General features: G+C 36.5%; 1 protein-coding gene across 6 annotated transcripts in view; it reads left to right on the forward strand.

Moving 5' to 3' along the window:
- Positions 1-22,708, forward strand: part of Ghr (growth hormone receptor) — a 239,236-nt gene that overhangs the window by 195,370 nt on the left and 21,158 nt on the right. For all 6 annotated transcript variants that reach the window (XM_019208905.1, XM_019208906.2, XM_019208904.2 and 3 more), the window contains exons 4-5: positions 15,479-15,608; positions 20,790-20,962. In XM_019208905.1, coding sequence (XP_019064450.1) covers positions 15,479-15,608; positions 20,790-20,962 — 303 coding nt within the window. The remainder of the gene's footprint in view (positions 1-15,478; positions 15,609-20,789; positions 20,963-22,708) is intronic.

A 22,708-nucleotide genomic window follows, 5' to 3' on the forward strand; every position in this document is an offset into this window, starting at 1 on the left:
AGGGTATTGTTTCCCTAATTTCTCTCTCAGAGAGTCTGTTATTTGTGTACAGGAAGGCTATTGATTTTTGGATGTTGACCTTGTATCCAGCTACTCTGCTAAAAGTGTCAATTAAGTCTAGAAGTCTTTTGATGGAGTTTTTTGAGTCTTCAATGTAGAGTATCATATTGTCAGCAAATAATGACAGTTTAACTTCTTCCTTCCCTGTCTTTATTGCTTTAACTTCTTTCTCTTGTCTAATTGCTATGGCTAGTGTTTCCAGAACTATATTGAAGAGGAGTGGTGATAGTGGGCATCCTTTTCTTGCTCCTGATTTTAATGTGAAAGTTTTCAGTTTTTGGCCATTTAATATAATTTTGGATGTTGGTTTTTTCATAGATAGTCTTTATTAAGTTGAGATATGGACCATCTATTCCAATTTTTGTAGGGCTTTTATTATGAATGGGTGTTGAATTTTGTCAAATGCTTTTTCTGCACCTAATGAGAGGATCATATGGTTTTTGTCCTTGACTCTGTTAATATAGTGTATTACATTTATTGACTAACATATGTTGAACTATCCCTGCCTTCCTGGAATAAATCCAACTTGGTCAGGATGTATGATCTTCTTGATCATCCTCTGTATTCTATTTGCTAGTATCTTATGAAGGATTTTTGCATCTGTATTCATTAAGGAGATTGGCCTGTAATTCTCTTTTTTAGTTGTATCTTTCCCTGGCTTGGGAATCAAAGTGATACTTGCTTCCAGGAATGAATTTGGAAGTATTGCTTCCCTTTCAATTTCATTGAAAAGTTTGAAGAGTAAAGGCAGTAGTTCTTCTCTAAATATTGTGTAAAATTCAGCAGTGAATCCATCAGGACCTGGGCTTTTCTTTGTTGGTAAGTTTTTAATGACATTTTCAATTTCACTGATTGTAATTGGGGTGTTTAAAGTGTTTTGATCTTCTTTGTTCAACTTTAGTAATTCATAAGTATCTAGAAATCTGTCCATTTCTTCTGTGTTTTCCATTTTATTAGAGTACAGGTTATCAAAGTAGGAATTGATAATCCTCCCAATTTCCGTTGGATCTGTTCTGGCTTCACCTTTTTCATTCCTGATTGCATGGATCTGAGCCTTTTCTTTCCTTTTTTTGCCAAGGTTAGCTAAGGGTTTATCAGTTTTATTTATTCATTCAAAAAACCAACTCTGATTCATTTGTTTCTGTATCATTTTCTTAGTTTCCATTGCATTGATTTCTGCTCTAATCTATAATTTCCTCTTGGTTGAGCTTTGGGTTTTTCTTGCTCTTGTTTTTCTAGGAGTCTAAGATTCATCATTAGGTTGTTTATTTGAGCTTGCCCTGTTTTCCTACTGTGGGCATTCAGTGCTATGAATTTTCCACATAGAACTGCTTTCATTGTGTGCCATAGATTCCTGTATGTTGTATTGGCATTTTCATTTATTTGCAAAACTGTCTAATTTCTTCTTTAATTTCCTCTGTGATCCATTGATTGTTCAGGAGAGTGTTGTTCAATTTCTATATGTTTGTGAAGTTCCTACTGTTTCTTATGCTGATCTCCAGCTTAATTGCACTGTGATCTGATAATATCAGAAGGCATTTTGTTAATGATCTCAAAGTGATTACAATGTGCAGCCACAGCAGAGAACCACTAGCCTAATTAGAAAGATTCCTTAGCTGTAGACAGATCCCAAGTCACTGCTTTTCAATGTGTAGTGTGCTCCTAGTTAGCCCTGGATCTTGCTAGAATACAGATTCTGATGTAGTAGGCACAGGGATGAACAAACCTAATTTTGTTTTGCCATGGGTTGGTATAGATCATTATCAGCATGTTTCCACTTTAAGCAAACTAGGATAAATTGATGACCCTATCTTTACTCCCCTTTGAATCCTTCCTCTATCCCTCTGTCAAGCTGACCCTAAGTTCTTAAAAATTACTACTTTCTAATTGTGAAATAGGAAGAAAATGTCTAAAGGAGTAGGGGAAGCAGGAGGGGTAGGGAAAAGGTAAGAAGGATAAAGAAAAATATGAGAAAAGGAAAAACACGGAAACAAAGTCTTTGTAAACATAGAAGGGTGGAGGGGTAAATGGAGGGCAGAGGAATGGGGAAAAGATAAAAACCAAGATACATCATGTAAAGGTACAAGATCCCAATGATAAATATAACTGTATTCTATACCTAAAATGTACCAATAAACTTAATGGAAAAACATTACTACTTTCTCTGATTTCCCAAAGCAATTATGTTTAAGTGCCTTGTATTATTAGCTACTTCTGTGTACACAAATGCATTAATTCTTCTGCTATATTATAGCTCTTCAAAGGCAAAAATAATATATTGATTGCCATTTTTATAATTCTTACCACACCATAAGAATGTCTTTTACACAAGTACTGCATAAATTTTGTTGATTAATTGAAATATGGAATAGCTGATGCGAAGGTCTCAAAAAAAAAAAACCCTGAAGGACTTAAACTTCAAGATATTTTCCTTTGTTGAACAAAAAAGAAAGTTTAGATAGAGAAGGAAGTAGGAAGTTTATGGCATTAGATTGTCATTAAGTTAGCTAATTTCACTATGGGTACATATTTAGATTTTAGAAAACTGTTTTAGAAATTTAATGGCTGTAACTATGTGGAACAGAACATTTCTGACATTTTGTACCAAATCGTTGTTGGTAGTGGCCACTGTTCTGTTAATTCTAAAATTTTCCATGGAATCCCCACCTCCCCTCACAATATGCCAGTTTCACCTCTTTCCCCAGTCTTGACAATCAACAATGTCTGCAGTCATTGCCAAATGTCTCCTGGGAAGGAAACTAATCCCTATTTGAGAAGCCTTGGTTTAGAAAAGTAAAATGTGACCCACCTACTTTACTGTACCAATATATTCCATAAAAATTAATAGCAGGCATATAAGAAAATAAAAGCCTATATCCTAAGAAATATGTATGTTAATAAGTAGTGAAAGAAAAAATATTCTGTGTTCTTACATCTTGGAGGCCATGTCCATGTATTCCATATTTATCTTTGTAACTGCTATAGTGGTCACTCTTTTTATAAAGTAGAAGTGTAATGTGTTCATAAAGAATTGTTGAACCTGTGTACAGACTTAGGAATTCAAATATGTAATGGTAGTAATTCCAACAAGCAAGTGAATACATAGAGCAAAAGTTATTAAGAAACCATGACTGAGCTGATTTGTTTTGCAGGGAATTGTTTCAGCCTCTCTATGTAAAAGACTTTGCTCAATGTGCTGTGATCCTTGGACTGAATAGACAGAGCAAACGATGGTATTATATCCACGGGTTGCACATTTAGTCAATGATTGTCTGTTGAATAATTGAATGAGTAAATGTTGAATGCAGTTCTAAATCCTGAAAACAAAAAGCTTTAATGTGCTCATTAGAAGACTGTTATGTTGATTTTAAACTTCAAACCTTAGAAATGAGATTACATGAAAGAGTGTATCATCAGTCAGAATTAATGGCCTCAACAAAATTACAAAATGGGAAAAATAGAGTCTCATTTGTCTACTGGTTGCCTCTGGCAATAGAAGGCTCCTTTCAGACTTTATTAGGTTCAGATTTTTCAGTGGCAAAGACTTGGTTCTGGCAAAGTATTGCCATACTTTCAGGCTTGGAGTGGAATGACCCCACATTTACTTTTCCTACCATTTCTGGCTAAGAATTTGACATGTGAGAACCAGAAAATGGCTCCAGCAAGCAAAATGCCTTCTGATCTCAGAAGGGAAAAGGTAATATGACTCAGTGGTTCTTAAATTAACTGTTAAATGTTATATACTAGAATTACCAAGGAGTTTTTAAAAATCCAGTGCCCAATCAGACTGGTGATTCCATAAATTACCAACTAAAATAAAATCACAAAGGATGGAATCCAGGCATCAATATTTTATTTTAACTCCCCAGACATTTTGAATATGCAATGTATTCTTTCTGTCTGTAGAGCTACTGATTTTCTGGAACCTGGCTATCTCATTATAAAGAACCAGGCAACATCATTTACAAGTGCTTTAGCTGAGCTTCACAGAGAGCATTTTCATATAGGAAGGGATCCAGTGATTTATTTTTTTGTGCACTGAGTTAAAAATCTCTTTTTTATGACAATGACAGGCCCCAATTAAGAGTGGTTTTTTAAAGTGAAAAAATGACAATTTAATGAAGGATAAGAAGAATGTTAGAATTACATGATATTTAGTAATTTTTTTATTGAGTTTATTGGTACATTTAGGGATACAGTACAGTTACATTCATTGTTGGGATCATGTACCTTTACATGGCAAGTCTTGATTCTCATTTTTTTTCCCCTTACCTCTGCCCTCCCATCACCCCCTCCTCCCCTCCCCATCTACAAACACTTTATTTTCATCTTTTCATTCTCTCACATTTTTTTCTTTTCCCTTTTTGTTCTTCCCCTACGTATCACACCTTCCCTACACCTTTAGCTCCTTTCCTCCCATTTCTAAATGTCAGTAAATTTTAATAGTAAGTATAATTCCTTGCCTTGAACATTTTAGGTTGTTTTTTAAACATAAAATACACATGGCATAAAATTCACCACTTCAATGGCCTTAAAGAACATAGTTTTTATTCATAATATTGTGCAGTCATCATTACTATCTGATTCTAGAATACTTCCAGACCTCATTGTGAAACCCTATGCCCCTGCTAGCAATCACTCCCAATTTCCCATTCATCTTACTGTTTGGAAGCTGCTAATTTGTTTCCTGCCTCTATGAATTTGGTGATTCCAAACATTTTATATATGTAGAATACTACAATATGTGGCCTTTATGTCTGGCTTCTTTCACATATCAAAGTATTTTGAGTATTTGTCTATCTATAGCATGTATCAGTACTTTCTTCTTTTATGTGACTGAATAATGTTGTATTATATGACCATACCACATATGTTTAGCCACTCATCATTTGATGGACATTTACATTGTTGCTACTTTGGGGCTATTTTAAATAATCTTATCATACCCTGCCCAGTATTATAAAAAGTTATTTCCTGATAGCTTCCATTAATTGTCAAAGCAACTCAAAATAAAGAACTCTTGGGCTAGGGATTTAGCTCAGTGGTGCCGCCGCCTGCCTTGCAAGCACAAGGTCTGAAGTTTGATCCCCAATACAAAAAAATTAAAAATAAAGAAGCCTTATTGTGTTTTTAATAAATTTTTTCACTCCAGGCAAAGAATTTTCTCTGACTTATACAAAGCTAAAATGAAAGCACGAATATCAGCAGCAAAGCAGCGAAGTCACTTAATCCTCCCCAGCAGACCTACAGATATTTACACCAGAATTTCCTATGCTAACCTCCGACCCCTGTGCAAAGTCATTTAAAAAGATCAAATGACACTTGACACAGTATGTTAATGATTCAGAAAACCTTAAAATATATTTTAGGATAAAGAACTTTAAGTACGCATTTAGGATAAAAAGCTTCAAGTATACATTTAAGAAAAACATTTTAATCATCTTATAATCCATGCCAGACAAAAGAAAAGTTATTTCTTGCCTTGCTTTAAAGGAATTACAAGCCAACATTCCCATTAGTTCAAGTTTCACAGCAATGAAACTGTCTTCTTGTGCAATGCTTTTTCAAACTGAAAGTAGTGACCCGTTAATAAATCAATTTATGTGGTTTCAAAGAGCAGCATGCATACATTTAGACAGAAAAATCAGAATTAATTATAGGCAGTAAGAATCATATTTTGAGACTTTTATTTCATATATATATATATCATAAATAAACATATGCATACTGAGTCATGATATAAAGTAAAATTATTTCTAAAAGTCAGTTTTTTAGACATTTTGAAAGCCACAAGTATAGTGATTAAGAATGCAGACTATGACGTACAACTACCCAATTGACATCAAGACTGTACCACTTAGTAATCCAGTGATCTTGGACTGGTTATTTTACTTCTCTGTTCTCAGTTTCCTCACTAAACAGTGGTAGCAGAATATTACCTATCTCATTCTGAAGTTCTGAAAATTAAAGAAATAAGTACATATAATATGTAGGGTGGGCCAGGGACTTAGCTCAGTGGTTCCAGCACCTGCCTTGCAAGCACAAGGACCCAAGTTCAATCCCCGGTACCAAAAAATAAATAAATAAATATGTAGGGCAAAGACCAGCATATTGGTTGTTATCATATTGTCATTCTCCCTTTCCTCTGTTCCTGCCTGACAAAGAAACTTTAAAAAGCAATGCTTTTTAAAGTAGCCATCAGGTAAATGCACATCAAAACTGCTTGAGATTCTATCTCACCCCAGTCAGAATGGCTATCATCAAGAAAATAAAAAATAGGGGCCAGGATTTAGCTCAGTGGTACCACTGCCTGCCTCACAAGCTCAAGGTCCCAAGTTCAATTCCCGGTACAAAAGATAAATAAATAAGCAAGCAAATAAATAAATCCTGGTGACTATACTAGGGGAGCCCTTCTACACTGTTGGGGGGAATGTAAATTAGTATAGCCACAATGGATATCAATATGGAGTTCTCTCCAAAAACTTAAAAATAGAACTACCATATGATCCAGCTATATCACTCCTTGATATATTTCAGAATGAATCAGAGTCAGTCTACTACAGGAATGACTACACTGCATACCTGTGTTAGTTGTGACACAATTCACAATGGCCAGTATATGGAACCAGACTAGGTACCCATCAACCAATGAATGGATAAAAAAACATACACATGCACACACACACACACACACACACACACACACACACACACACACAATTATTCAGCCATAAAGAAGAATGAAATCTTGTCATTTTCAGGAAAATGAATGGAGCTGGAGATCATCACATTAATTAAAATAAGATAGACTCAGAAAAACAAGTATTGCATGTTTTCCTTAATATGTGAAATTTAAAACACACACACACAAAGAAAGTAAAAGTTAGACTATTATTAGACAAGAAGAGAGGAATAAAAAAGAGAATGATGGTAGTATAAGAGAGGAAAATGAGGGATGAACTGATCAAAATATTTTATGTGCATGCATGAAAATGCCATAACAAAACCATATACTCTATAGAATCAATGTGCACTAATTTCAAAAGCAACAATGTTGAATGCAGTAAGTTCTTTCCATCATAACAGAATTATATCTTCACATATTCCCTCATAAAATCTTTCACAGTTGTGAATATTCTATTCTGTAATATTGTTTAACCCAGATATAAAAGCTAAAAACAATGATGTTCTTAAATACATTTACACTAATTAACCACAGAAGGAATTCACCCAAAGCTTGTTCAGCACAGTCTAGAAAGTGGGCTAACTCTACAAGAAATATTTATCTTGTTTATTATTTATAGAAGGAACACTACAATTTCACCATGCTTGACCTGGATCAGGATGCTTGTGCAATCCCCAGAACATATGAAAGTTATTTCAGTTGAAAATAAATTATTTCCTCATTTTGGCTTACATTCAACAGTAGCCTTTGTCCAGAGCAGGGAGACTGAACATGTTGTGATTCTCCTCCTCTAAAATTGACTCTTGATTGACTGCATACATCAATTTCTCAGCAGAACCAAAATCCATCATAGTGAGCCAAAAGCCATTTGGTTCAATGAACTTTCTTACTACAGTTATTTTCCTTCTACTTTTTCCTGCTTATGTGATCAAATACTCTGGTCTTATAATTACTTTCATTATTTTGGATTAAAATCCTATTTAGCTGAGTGTGGTGGCACACTCCTGTAATCCCAGCCTTTGGGAGGCTGAAGTAGGAAGATCACTATGAGTTCCAGAGCAGTCTGGGCTACATAGTGAGTTCCAGGTCAGTCTCAACTACATAGTGAGATCCTGTCTCAAAACATAAAAAAAATCCAATTTAAAGATCATTTGCTCATTCTATACAACTGTTTTCTTTAATAGGTCTTTGTACAAGTTTAATTCAGTAGACTTTCTTCATTATATATTAAGACCTATTGTTTCATTTTCTTCCCTTCCTTATTGGAAGTATTGTCTACTACCACCATATCTCAAAAGAACATTATCAATGACTCGTGTTTAGTTACACCTTAGTCAGAGGTCAAGATTTTCCATCCAAGTTCCCACCCCATACAAGATAGGTAGGCTCTCTGCCCTCTGTTCAGGGGTAATAAACATCTGGGTCTGTTGACAACAGATGGTCTGCAAGACCTGGTGCAGAGGAGATTCTAAGCTTCAGGAGCTGAGTGCCCTCAGCTCTAGCCTAAGGCTCTGCTACCTACAGCCAGGACAAAATGAGATAGTACATGGAAAGGATAGTATACCTGATATAACAGGTAATATGATGTAGCTAGTAATAATGGCTAGAAAGAGATATAACTGTAAGTCAAACTCCTCATTTTCTATGTGAGGGCTCCAAAAAAGACGGTGGGTCCCAATTCTGTTCTCACGACTTCTGAGTGCTGACCAATGTTAATGCTAATATTTCTTCAAAATGTGGGACCACTTGAGTTGAAGAACTCATTTCTTGTATTGACAATTAATTTAGAGACATAGGTGGGCTCTTCTTAATTACAACATTCTTTTCAGAGATGCTACAGAGGATCGACTACACTGCCATTAGATTAAAATTTTCAAATTAACATGTTCATGGGACATAATGATTACATTCATCATGAGAAGTCACTATGTGCACATAACATATCTTAAAAGTTGTCTTTCTTTTAAACTCAGAGAAGGAAAAACTGCCAGTTAAGAAGTGAACTTGTCAACAAGGATGTAAGAATTCATAGTAGCCATTCGTTGTCTTCATAATGAAGTGAAACAAACAAGGTCTAATGGAATTTTAAAACATGTTTTTTTTTCCTCATTGAGTTTATTGGTACATTTCAGGTATGCAGTACAGTTACATTCATCACTGGGATCTTGTACCTTTACATGACAGGTTTTGGTTCTCATTTTTTCCCCTTGTCCCTGCCCTCCCTTCACTCCCTCCTCCCTTCCCCATTTACAAACACTTTATTTCCATTTTTTCATTTTCTCCTATTTTTTCTTTTCCCTTATTACTTTTCCCCTACCCTTCCCATTTTCCCTACACCTTTAGCCCTTATCTTCCTATTTCACATGGTCAATTATATCATTAGGATCTTATGTACTATTATAGTTTTTCACACCAGAGAAACTATTCAATATTTACACGTATGACTTATTTATTTCAGTTACGAGTATATCCTTAATATGTATTCATTTTCCAATGAATGATCTAATTTCCTCATTCTTTATGGCTGAGTAGTATTCCATTTTATAGAAAAACCACATCTTCTTCATCCAGTTTCCAATTGCTGGGCAGATGGGCTGTTTCCCAATTTTATCTATTACAAACTCTGCCACTATAAACATGGGTATGCATATATCATTGTGGTATGATTCCTTTAATTCTTTTGGAAAGATACCCAGCAGAGGGATGGCTGGGTCAAATGGAACCTCTAGTCCCAGCTCTTTGCGGAATCTCCATATTGACTTCCATAGTGGTTGCACCATTCTGCACTCCCACCAACAATGGAGAAGGATTCCTTTCTCCCCACAACCCCGCCAACATTTATTATTGTTCAAACATAATTTGAAATGTGCTCATTTTATTTTTATCAGTACCTATTTGTGATGCATGAAAGATACATTCATCATGGTGAATTATTATATATGTATATTGCATCTTAATCGTCTTTACTTTCCCTTTTCCACTTCTCCTGCCTGTCTCCCCCTTCCCTAGATTCTCTCCCTATTTATACAAAGTCTTGCCAGAGATTTAGGTCAGTGGTCCTGCCACCTGCCTCACAAGCACAAGGTCCTAAGTTCGATCACTGGTATAAAAAAGAACAAAGTTTACCTTCTTGCTTTCTAACATCTATTTTTATTTTGCTCTTTAAAATATTTCTATTTTTGGTTTCTCATGCATGAGCAATCATGTGATATTTATGCTTGTGTGACTTATTTATTTACTTAGCGTTATGACGTCAAGGTGTATTCATTTTCCCATAATGACTCTACCTTTTTTTTTGGGGGGGGTACCAGGGATCGAACTCAGGACCCTGCACTTGCAAGGCAGGCATGGTACTACTGAGCTAAATCCCCAGTCCTAATTTTCTTTATCCACTTACCTGTTGAGTGGCATACAGGCCACTTCTAATTTTTAGCTATTATGAGTTTTGTTGCAATAAACATGAAAATGCATATATCTTTGTAATATGATGCCTTTAACTCTTTTAGAAAGATACCTAGATATAACCAGGTCCAATAAGATTTCTAGTTTGAATTTTTTCAGTAATCACCATATTGGTTTCCAAAATGGTTGTACTAGTTTACATTTTCACCAATAGTGTAGAAGAGTTCCCTTTCCTCCACAATCTTTCCAGCATTTGTTGTTTTTGAGTTCTTCATGATGGCCATTCTTTTTGGAGTGAGAAGAATCTTCAAGTTATTTTGATTTTAATTTCTCTAATGTGCAAAGATGCTGAACAGTACTCTGGCCATTTGTACTTCTTCTTTTAGAAGGTATCTATTAATTTCAATTGCCCATTCTTGATTGGGTCTTTTATTAGGGAGAAGTCTATGTTTTTGAGTTCTTTATACGTTCTAGATATTAGTTTTCTGTGGACTAATTGGCAAAAGGAATTTTTCCCCCATTACATGTGTTATCTCTTCACTTTTTTGTTTATTTCCTTTGCTTGCAGTTTTTTGATTTGATAAGATCCCGTTTGTTGATTTTTGGTGTAAAATGTACACTCTTTAAAATTATGCCGTTTCTTCTCAGACTTGGAAAACCTCAGGGTGACGGCAAAGAGCTGGACTTTAGAGATACTGATGTCTTCAGTATCTAGATGCTAGATGGAGTAGAATACTCCTGAGGAGGAACAAAGCAGAAAGCCACACTTCAAACGAGAAGTCACTTCCCGTACTCATGCTGACTCTTTCCGCCTGTTGAGAAAAGTGGCTTGTATCATTCTTGCTATTCAACTTTCAAGTATCAATATATTAGGTTAATTTGTGAAGTATCAATAGCAGTCAAATATTTAGTGCAATTAATAATTAGCTCATACTCTGGTTTCTCTTCAGATCGTATAAATCTTCACCTTTTACTACTAATTAGCCCATTAGCTGCTTCCCTTGCTGCAAGGTCTCTCACAAAGCTATAATTCAAGTGGCAGCCAGGGCTGTGGTCTCATCTGAACTCTAAACAGGGGATGGGCTGGCTTCTATGCTCACTTACATTGGCAGGACTCAGTTCCTCCTGGTTGTTAGACTACAGACCTCAGCTTAGTGCTAAAAGGCCACCTTCAATTTTTCATCTTGTGTTTCTCACTCACATTTCAGTTACTCTCATTAATATCCACAAAAGGCTGAACATGCTTGTACAAAGCCTCAGTCTTTGTAACCTAATCGCGAAATAGCAGTGCCTCCATGCTACTGTAGGCCGCTCATTCGAAGGAAGCTATTCAGGGGAGGAAGTATACAACTGAATAATAGGTGGGAACCACTGGATGGGGGCTCTTTACAGGCGATCTGCTTCAGTACTTGACAACACATAGCTAGCCATAAAAGAAGAAGGAAAAAGAGAAGTAAGGTGCAAGGAAAGAGATAGAAAGGGGAAGGTAAAAGGGAGGGAAATACAGACCTTTTTAAAAAGACAAAAATAGCTTTGTTGCACTATGTCTGTATCAAAGACCTATGTGTGGGCATTCACTTCTTCACAGTGGACCCACAACCACGAATTTTGTATTTCTTATTGAAATGAGAAGAGAATGTGAGCTTTCTATACATCTGGAATTAAAAGGAACCAGAATAAATAAATTATAGGGGAAAACTGAACACTGAGTTTAAGTAAGTTAAGTGTGTTTCAGATTAGTCCTTTTCTTCTTTTTAATTATTTTTTTCCAGCTAGCAAACTATTTCTTTTTTTATGTTTCAAGCTTTGGACTGATTTATTATTCTTGCTGTTGCGTAACAGGCATATTACAAAGAGAATACAGAAATTTCTGCTCCATGTTTTGGGTTGATTTGACATTCTTACCATTATGTGACAGGCATATTATATGGGGACTATAGAAACCTGGGTGGTGTTCACATTTGCTGTTCTCTGCCTGTTTAGCCCAAATATTGAAATTACATTTTAGTTCTACTCATTATTGTTGATGAGTCTATGTGTCTCACTTAATTATAAATATGAAGTTGTTAATTGTCACATAGCTCATCTATTCCAGATTTTCTAGTGGACACTGAGGTCTAAATGGCTTTAAAAGGTTAGGGTTGAATAGTGTCAGAGCCAAGATTAGAACACAAACCTTTCAATTTCTAATCTAGTGCATCTTCTCTTCTTATATTTTGTGCAAATGAGTGGTCAGAACATGAAATGACCTCTTTAAACTCCAGGCATTAAAATAGCTATGGCTTAAATATGCCTTAGTAGTCATTAATTTTCTAAAAGGAAAATTACCTTCAGTTTTGGCTAATAGACAAAAAGGAACTTTTCCAGGTACAAACATGTATAATAGATGTTTGCCTTACAAAACATTCATCTTTTTCTCTATATTCATTTGTAGATCACTCAAGCTCCAATTTTTTTCTTGGAGGAAGAGGAATTAGTAATCACCATGTAGAAAAGGTTGGCTATTTTCCTTTAGAAAAGGGAAACTCCTACTCATGCCCCAGAGCTCTTGTAAACTTCTCAGTTCATACAAGAAAAGAAATATTTCCTACAAAGGAATAACCATGGGATTTTATTATTTAAAAATGTCCTTCTGCCCTAGAATTTTGTTCACTGCTCTATTTTCAGAATTAGGCCTGGCACAAAACTGATTTTTTTAATAAATATTGTTGACAAAATGGCCAAACAATAGATTTGTTTAGGTTTATAAAAGTCTAACCCTCACAAGTCTTTTTCCAAAGGAAAAAAGAGTCGTGTTTTGGCTCAGAGCACCAAATATATAACTGAAATTTAGGAGGGAGGGAGGAAAGGACTGAAACAAAGGAGGGTACAAGGAAGACATGGAAGAAAAGAGGGAGGGAATAAAGGAAAGAGAAAAGGGAAGGAGAGAGGACGGATGGAGGAAATTTGGCTATGTTTAAAATAACATGAATGTCAAAACACTGCGAATTGATATACAAAAATTAATTTTTTCAGATTTTTCCATTGCACATCTACAGCTGCAAATTTCATAGATGTAGACAGATTTTTGCTAATATTATAATATGTAACAGTGATTTTCCACTTCCCAGATTAGAATTGACACATATATATGCATAAGTGCTTTAGAGTTTGTATTTATCTAGTGTATTTACTAGCTGAATCTCTCAAAAGAACACAGACCAGGTACTCCAGCATATAATAGATGTTTGCCTTACAAAATACACACCTTTTTCTCTGTATTCATTTGTAGATCACACAAGCTCCCTTTTTTTTTCTTGCAAGAAGAGGAATTAGTAAACACCATGTAAAAGGGCTGGCCATTTTTCTTTGGAACAGGGAAAAGCCTACCCATGAATCAGAACTCTTATTCAAAAACCTATAGAAAGGCATTGAGGGAAGGAGGTGAGTCAGATAACGCCAGCAGACATGGGGCTAAAATGGTTTGTGACATTATCCTGTGTAGAGCTTCGGGATGCACAGGGACATAGGAATAAATTACACTGGCACACGGCTGCTGCACCAGTTACACTAGGCTTTGCAAGCTTGCATCTACTCTGGAACATTTGCTTGGTTGATGGCCACGCATCTTCAGTCAGAATTTTATAAACAGGATATGTGCACACACTCCTTAAGTGGATATAATTTAGACCCAAATATCTTTATGGTTAGATGAATCACCAGAAATAGGGGGAAAATAACACCACACAGGAATAGCTCAGCCTGAGCAACGTAGTGGTCCCAGCTGATATATCAGATAGGGTTTCTTTGCTCCCTTCTGTTCTTTGGGTACAGTTATAGCAGTTATAGTGTTTATAGGCCTGGAGGTGAAGAACTGCAGATAATTGGTGCTGGATAGAGAAGCCTTACTTTTTTCTATGGCAGCTTGCTATTTTTGTAACACGGTGATTGGGTTGAAAAAAATCAAAGTACAGTAATAACTGATCTCCCCTTCTTCCTGGATGTGCGAGCAAGGATTAAATATCGATGTTAGCGTCCTTGAACATACCGAAATGAGTGATGCTTGCCTACAACTTCTCTCTGAAAGGATGCAATTTTGGTTGTGGTCTGAAGCTTTGAAGCACTACTACTTGGCGTCTCTCTTCAGTGGAGCTCTTACCTTTCATATATGACAGATTTGATAAAATACTAGCTAAGTTGAGTATTGCTTGCCTTCACTCAGTCATCTTTGTATGAATCCTTTTTTTCTCCTGCTTCTTCTTCTTCTGTTGTTTTGTATTTACCCCAGGTTTTTTTAAAATGGTTTTTAGCTGATGTTCATGAAGAGAAATTAAACTGTGCCATTAATGAAAGGAAACCTATCTAAGAAAGTACATTTCTTTACAGAGCTGGGTCATATCATCCTTTGGGTCCTCTGCTGGAAAAAGTAGAATCAAGTCTGAAATAATGCCTTTTTAATTGTATCCTCTAGTATCATAGATGTAGGACAGTACTGTATTGTACCTCTGTGAATGTAAAATATCTTGTACCTGCTTTATGATATGTAGTAGTGACTGTGCTTTATCAGAGCTGTTTTTAATGATGTTACTCTAGAATGTTTTCTTTCCAGATGATGACTAAGATGCTAATTTAAAAAATGGTGCCAGGTACCACAACAGTAACAGAAAGGAAAAAAAAAACTATAAAAAGAAAAATATCCCTATGCTGGATGCTGTGTTTGCCATGCCTCATTCCCAGCATCTACCTAAAGTCAACTCAGCCCTCTGTAGAGGACAGGGGCCACCACGCACCTTGCCGGGTGCCTTTAGCTCAGGAGCAGGCACAGTTTAGAAGTACCTGAGAGAAAACATCTCCAATACCACCGTCGAGCTGTGGATGCTGCAGGTTGGTGGATAAGTCTCAACCTCCCATCCTTCTGTGGGACAGCAGTAAGTTATATCCTACACAGTATCTAACTGGTCATTGTGGTAACAAGCTCAGCAGCATGCGGATTACTCCGTTTTCCTTGCTCTGCCTATTCTCCCCATCCTTTCACTTCTAGTTCCGAGGGTCCCCTTGTAAATGAATTACCTGCACCCAGGTATCTGGTTTATTACATAGTCCCTAAGGAATAATGCTTGAAATAAAGACAGAATGGTTTGTTTTAGAATCAGAGTCTGATATTGGCAAGCAGTAGGCTTTATAACCAAGGCTTAGGAAAACAGCTTTTGTGACGACATTGGCATAATCTGTTAGATATGAAATAGGCTGGTTTTATTAGAGTGGTTTCTTCTGTACATACTTTGAATATGTGCTTCATTGGGACCATATGTGACTCCTTAATCTCATGCCTGCTTTTTTAAAACTTTATAGATTCTTCTGAGAACCCTAAAATCACCAAGTGCCGTTCACCTGAATTAGAGACCTTTTCATGCTATTGGACAGATGGGGGTCAACGTGGTTCTAAGATGCCAGGATTCATACAGCTGTTCTATGTTAAAAGGTGTGTCCATCATATCTTTCTGATTTCTCTCTCCATGAATTTTCTCATTAAAGTTTACTGAGCCACAGGTAGTGTAGTAATGGAGGCAATTTATTTTGAAGACCTAAATACATTCATTAATTTAGTTTATAAATTAAACCCTTACTATGTGGTGGGCACTAGAGACATAACAATGATTACAAAAAGATAAAAAGTCTTGGCCTCATGGAGATTCCCTTCCAGTGTGGAAGAGATAGACAATAAAAACTAAGTAAAGTATCAGCTGGTAGCACCAGGTTATTAAAAAATAAAGAGAAAAAAATATAAAGAATTTCAGCAGCATGTTTGAGCATGTGCATGAGTGTGTGTGTGTGTGTGTGTGTGTGTGCGCGTGTGTGTGTGTCAAAGTGGGAGTGAGTATGTGGATGTACATGAGTGGGTGCATGTAAGTGGTGCTGTGTTTTGGGGGCTTGAGTGATATTTGAAATGGGGTAGTCATAAAGGGCCTCTCTAATGTTGTACATTAGCACAGACAAAGAAATGTAGGGAGAGAGACCATGTGAATATCTGAGGGAAATACTGTGTAGGCAGAGAAAACTGCAAGTACAAACTGAGGGAATCTCAGCATGAGGAAAGTGAAGGGCCAGCAGGAGTGGCACAAGACTGAAAATGGAAGAGAGTGATATGGGAAGGAGTTAGACAGTTACTTGGGGACAGACCTGCCAAGCCTCCTATTTCCTTTTGTTATTCTTCTTACCTGCTTAATTTGCAGACAACAAATATTTTGAGTTAGCACAGTGGCCTTACTCACCTGCTAAGTGTGAGAGAGGGTTCTTGGGTACATCAGAAAGGGTACACAAAGATGAGCTGGTCGAGTACCAAATATGCTGTCTATTTGCCTTAAGGTTGATTTTGCAGAGAAGCACAGGCCAGTAAATACAGCTGGTTTCTATAAATATATTCAGTCATGAAGCTAAGGTGTTTTGTAACACTTTTCAGCATGTATGAATTGATTGTGCTATTTATAAATGAAAAAAACTTAGTAGGTTCAGTTTTTGTGCTTTTCTTCAACAACACAGAGCTAGCTCCATCCAAATGAATAAAGTAATTTATTCATTCAGAGTCACGCAGCAAGGGCAATAGAGATCATCTTCTGACTCTAATCATTGTTTCTTAGAGTTCAGTTCCCAAACACTGCTGAAACTATAGAATCATGTTTCTTATCCTTGGCACACACCTAACACCATGACATGATTTTACCCAACACTGGAGTCGCTGAAGGCAGAGAGGAACAGGGAAGGTGGTGTGATGGGCCCTCAGTTATGTGGCCCGGCCTTGTTATCCAAAGCATAAGGGAATATGAACACATCAAGCTGTCAACAGGAGAGCAAAGGCACAGGCACATAGGCACTTTTGTGTAACAGGTGAGCTGGCTTAGGAGGCAGCACTGGCATATTAGGACAGCTGATTCTGAACAGCCTCTGCCACCCCGTGATGGAGGTGGTGCCAAATTCAGCCTCTGAGCTTGAAGTTGACTCAGCATGAATGCAAATGACAGGCATAGTAAAAGTAGGATCTGGAAGCATGGCAGAGCTCCTCTGTCCTCAGCTTCTCCACTGGATATGGCACCATTTTCAAAGGATAATTAAGGGTGCATCCCCCTGCGTTTGCCATCCTCCACAATAGCCTCCTGCAAAACTTACTCTGTTCTTTTTTTTTTCCTTTTTATTGAGTTTATTGGTACAATCTAGGTATACAATACAGTTACATTCATCATTGGGATCCTGTACCTTTACATAATAGGTCTTGATTCTCATTTTTCCCCTTGTCCCTGCCCTCCCTTCACCCCCTCCTCCCCTCCCCATTTACAAACACTTTATTTACATTTTTTCAGTTTCTCATATTTTTTCCTCACCCTTATTACCTTTCCCCCACCCTTCCCACTTTCCCTACACCTTTAGCCATTTACTTCGTATTTAACATTATTAATTATCTCATTAGGATCCTGTGTACTATTATAGTTTTTCACACCAAAGAAACTATTCGGTATTTCAGTTAAAGAAATATCTGTATGAACATTAAAACTAGGGAATCCTAAAATAAAACTAAAAAGGAAAGTAAAAGAGAAAAGGCAATGATGTAAGATTAAAGTAACCCTTAATTCTGAAGATGAAAATGGTCCCTTAACATATTTAAATTGCTTCTTGCTCTTGTAGTCTTATCTTATTCTTTTTTTTCATTATTTAGAGAATACTTTATTAGTTTCTGTAATCAAACCCACGTAGATATGACCTTACATATTTAATACAGTGCGTTATCCCTGTACAAATGGAAAAAAATAAAATAAAAATTAAAAAATGAACATTTCTAGACCAATATGGCTGTCCATTTCTGTGCAATGCCAACTCATCACAGTAAATTGGGATATCTTTTTCCAAAGTTGAGAGCACCGTTAAAGTTACCCTGGCCTTTTTTAAAAAGAAGTTTTGTTTTTCATGCAAAGTTGCAGGGGAAATTAGAAGGAGTACTATTACTTTTTTTCCTGAAGGTTAAATATTAAGTCCCCCCAAAATGCATGAGCTATATGTAATGAAAACAGTTACCCTTAAAACATAAATATTTTCATGATTTCTTCTCCAATTGGTTACTGTTAGATGTAAAAACATTTCTTCTGCTCTTTTCTCTGATTTTTGATGACATTCTCCTATGTTATGAATTTTTATAAGATAGTCTAGGAGCAAACATAAAATGTTTATCTTTTAGGACCAAGATGAAAGGGTAACTTCTATAAATTGGCTTCGTTCATCTTTATCAAAATTTATTCCAGTGAAGCAGGTGATGAATCTCTGTTTCATGGTCCATTTTTGCAGGGGTCTAGATTTAATAATTTCAGAAATGAATTTTAAATATTTATTCAACTGTGCTTAATGAAGAAGGGTATTAGCAGCTGTGTTTTGAGCTAGCTATTCCTGATCCATCCTGCTTGAGATTAAGTGAAGCAAGTGGTTTGTTCTGTGCAGCTAATGGATTTGAGTTAATCTAAACAGGCCTTTTCCCATAATTCTGATGGGACCCTCACGGGAACATTGCCAAAATTGAGAAACTACATTAAACACAACAGAACTAGCCTCCCTAATCCAAATCCAGACTTGCTAAGCACTATCCTACATCTTTAGGATATTTTAATATTTTAAATTTTCTAACTTTCATAATATCAATTATTCTAAGTATGTTCAATGTCTCCCCTACAATTATATCAAACTCTTGCGCAAATTTTATTAAACCACTCTCTAATACGTTCTTTTTTTCCATTAAGTTTATTGGCACATTTTAGGTATACAATATGGTTACATTCATCATTGGGATCTTACACCTTTACATGATGTATCTTGGTTCTTATTTTTTCGCTATTCCCCTACCCTTCCTTCACTCCCTGCACCCTTCACTATTTACAAAGACTTCGTTCCCACTTTTTTCCTTTTCTTGTATCTTTTCCCTTCTTTTCTTTTCCCTAAACCTCCCACTTCCCCTACTCCTCTAGACCTTTTCTTCCTATTTCACATTATGAATTATACATTTTGATCCTTATTTACAGTTTCAGTTTTTCACACCAGAGAAATGGTTCTTACTGAATTTCAAGATCAAATTTTAAAATACTATAATTCCATGTCTCACCTAACTCATTGATATTTTTTCCTAATTACCCTAAATATATTTACACATGCACACATATATACACAAACATGTTATCCTTTCAACTTTAACTCATTTTTTCCAGAAGGAATGAATCTCCCTCTCATCCAAAGATTTGAAATAGTTAAGATTCTCAGTTAGAATTTAAGCAGCAGTTCCCTGTTTCAGACCGTAGAGTATCTTCATTTTATTCCCAAGTTTATTCCAACAGCTCATGTGCAGCTGTCTAAAGGACCACCCGATCCTATCTATACAAGTCTCCTCCTAGTGCCAGAGAGACCAGCTTGATAACCAGCTAAACAGTAAAGAGGGAAGGACGTATCGTCTTCCTACTTCTCATTCCTTCCTTGCATCTGCAGTGTTCTCCTTGCCCACTGTTGCCCAGCACCAGTCCCAAATCTCCACAGGCACTGGGATCACACCTTCCTCCTTCTTCTGTAACTAAAGATTCCATTACTCCATGCTCCCTTTACTTCCCGGTTCTCTTCTCAACAGATGCAGGATAGTGTATGATAAAGGAATAGTGGATTATCCCACCTCAGTTGCTGTTCTAATTTAACAAAACATTCTTTTCTAACATTCTGTTTCCCATTTGCCTCACCTGTGCCCATACTCCTTACCACTGTTTCCTCCTTTTCTTCTTTATTGCTGTCTATTAAACTTTAACTCATCTTTCAGCACTGCAAAAAAAATTGCCTTCCATGAACAGAATAATTATTTCCGTATCTGAACTCTTGAAGACCCCAGTGAACACTACCTCTAAATGCTTGCCCACACTGCTTTGTAATACAGTTTTTAAGTATTTTCTCTTGAGACAGAAGTTATTTCTTAGGCACTTTATGTCTCTCATAGTGTCTAGCAAGGTGTTTTATGCATAGTTCATTCTCATTATCAATGGAATGAATATAAGAGACCAGAAAAAGTACTCAGATGATTATGCCTGAGTCTTATTCTAGCCTGCATTTAGGAACCAGATCTTATTTATCATTGTATCTGCACAGCACTAGGGCTCGGTATAATGTATGATTCACCATGCAGCACACCATCAGAGTGCTTCCTCTGCTTCTTTCACCATAAGGTGGAGAAAAGCCCAGGTCCAAAGATTCAGTGTTCTCTGGGAATCTCTGTGGTTTAGGAGTTGGCTCTCTGCACTGTTACTAAAGCACATTTTTAAGCCTCCTCAAGCCCCGGAGCCTTCCTCTGTAGAGGGCAGATAGTAAAGCACCTACCATAGGAATTGATTATTTAGCAGCTGGCACAACATATACACTTAATAAATGGATGCTCTCACTATGGGCAGAAGTATCAATTCACCTCCTAACAGTCTTCAGGCAATAATAATATTTTCTATACATGTGATATTTCTTGGACATAGTGCTGCTAAAACGCAAAGTATTTTTGTCATAACATACTTACGTTCTTATTCATTGAACCTGTCAAGCACTTATTTTGACTTAAATTATAACATGATTTGGGGGGTGATTAATTCTCTTTTGCTTTCTATTTCAGGAGTATTCAAGAACAGAACCTAGACTGGAAAGAATGCCCTGATTATGTCTCTGCTGGAGAAAATAGCTGTTACTTTAACTCGTCATATACCTCCATTTGGAAGCCCTACTGTATCAAGCTAACTAGTAATGGTGGTACAGTGGATAAAAAATGTTTCTCTATTGATGAAATAGGTAAATCACAGGTTTGTTTCATTTGACACAGTCGTAGACTATGTAAGTAAGGAAACTCAATTTCCAAGTATAATCAAGTAGAAAGATTGTGGAATAGTTTTATTAGATACATGGAGTCTATTTTACCAAAGATGGTAGCAGTTCATGAATGAAAAGAGAGAGCAGGAAGAAAAGTTGACTCTAACATTAAAAAATCTGGCAGTACATGTCATGATGAAAAAGAGTGCTGTGAAGAAAAGAATGGGAATCTTTTCCTTTAGGAAGTCTTCAAAGACTTGAACTGTGTGCCATTGTAAGGGGCAAATTCAATGTACTCTTAAGATTGCCTTTCTCCTAATTATTCTACAAAATTATTATATTTCAGATCTACTGAAATGTTGACCTTTGACCTCAGTCTTTACTATAATTAAAGCCCAGCTTTTCTTTATCACAAAGTATAATAATTGTCAAATTGTACATTTACAAAACAGCCATGGTTGAAAGACATGTTTATGAGATCTCAAAACAAACATTGGTGATAATCAGCTCAATGAACCAAGTCAAAGATCCACACAGATGTCCTTTTTCCCATCATGTGGACACAAGAGAAAAGCAAAATAAACAACTACAATTGGAATATTCACATTTGTACTGTAATGGTACAAAAAGAAAAATGGAAAGAATCAAAGAAAGACTTTGAATAGCTGAACTTGGTGTCTCAAAATCTACCAACAAAAGCCCATTTATTGCTTCTAGGAATTCCTTGTCCCTTCTCCCAAATATATTGCTCTTATATGTGGTTTCTCAAGCATCAAAAGATGGAGATACTGGGAAAATCTGACTAGATGCTGCAGACAGAAACAAGCAAAATCTGATAACCTGACTTTGAGAGAGAACATTGAGAAAACCATAATAAGAAAAGATAATTTCAGGGCCTCGTCTACAGAGACCATTTAGTATATGTCCTATCAGTAGGTATAGCTCTTCAGCTGGTGCCAAATGGAATAGTAAAATAGGGTAGGTATAAGAATACTGAGTTAAATCCTGTATTCTAATCCTGTCCCTGCCAATAACCAGCTCTCCTCATTTACCTGGCTGACTTTCACTGAGCATCTGCATGTGTGAAATGAGTAAGATATAGTCAAGTAAGGAAGCCAGGCACATTCACAAACAATTGTAGTACAGTGTGCTACAGTACATTTTGGGAAATGCTGGACTTCAGTCAAGTGGAATACCTGGTGACCAAGGTGGTGACCAAAGACATGAATGATGGACCTAAGAGATAAAGCAGTCTGCACAGAGATGGTGACAGTTCACTTGCCTCTTAAAGCATGAGCAAGAGCTGCCAGTTATCATAGTGGACTGGGGCTTCTAGCAACTACCAAATTCTAAAAGTGGAAAACCACAAGGAAAATTCAAAGACTCAAGAAGAGTTGGACAGGCCCATTGGTCAACTGGAGAAAGCATCAGTTTTCTTACATGCTTCACAGAGAAATCTGGGCCTTATGCAAAATGATGCATTTGCAGGTGCATAAGTGGGGAAATGACCTGAGGATATTAATAATAGTCACAAAAGACTCACTGTGTGTAATAATCATGTGTGATAAATTCTATTTAATCCCCACATTACCCACAATGCAACTGAGGCTCAGAGCAGTTAAATGAGTCACTCAGGATCAATGAGCTGGTAGGTAGAGCTGGGATTTAAACCTATAAATTCCATGCTCTTAATCTCAAACTTATCCAATGCCATTTTCATGTTATTAA

Source organism: Fukomys damarensis, unplaced genomic scaffold, assembly GCF_012274545.1.
Source record: "Fukomys damarensis isolate Sample0158 unplaced genomic scaffold, DMR_v1.0_HiC HiC_scaffold_1, whole genome shotgun sequence".
NCBI classification, from domain to species: Eukaryota; Metazoa; Chordata; class Mammalia; order Rodentia; family Bathyergidae; genus Fukomys; species Fukomys damarensis.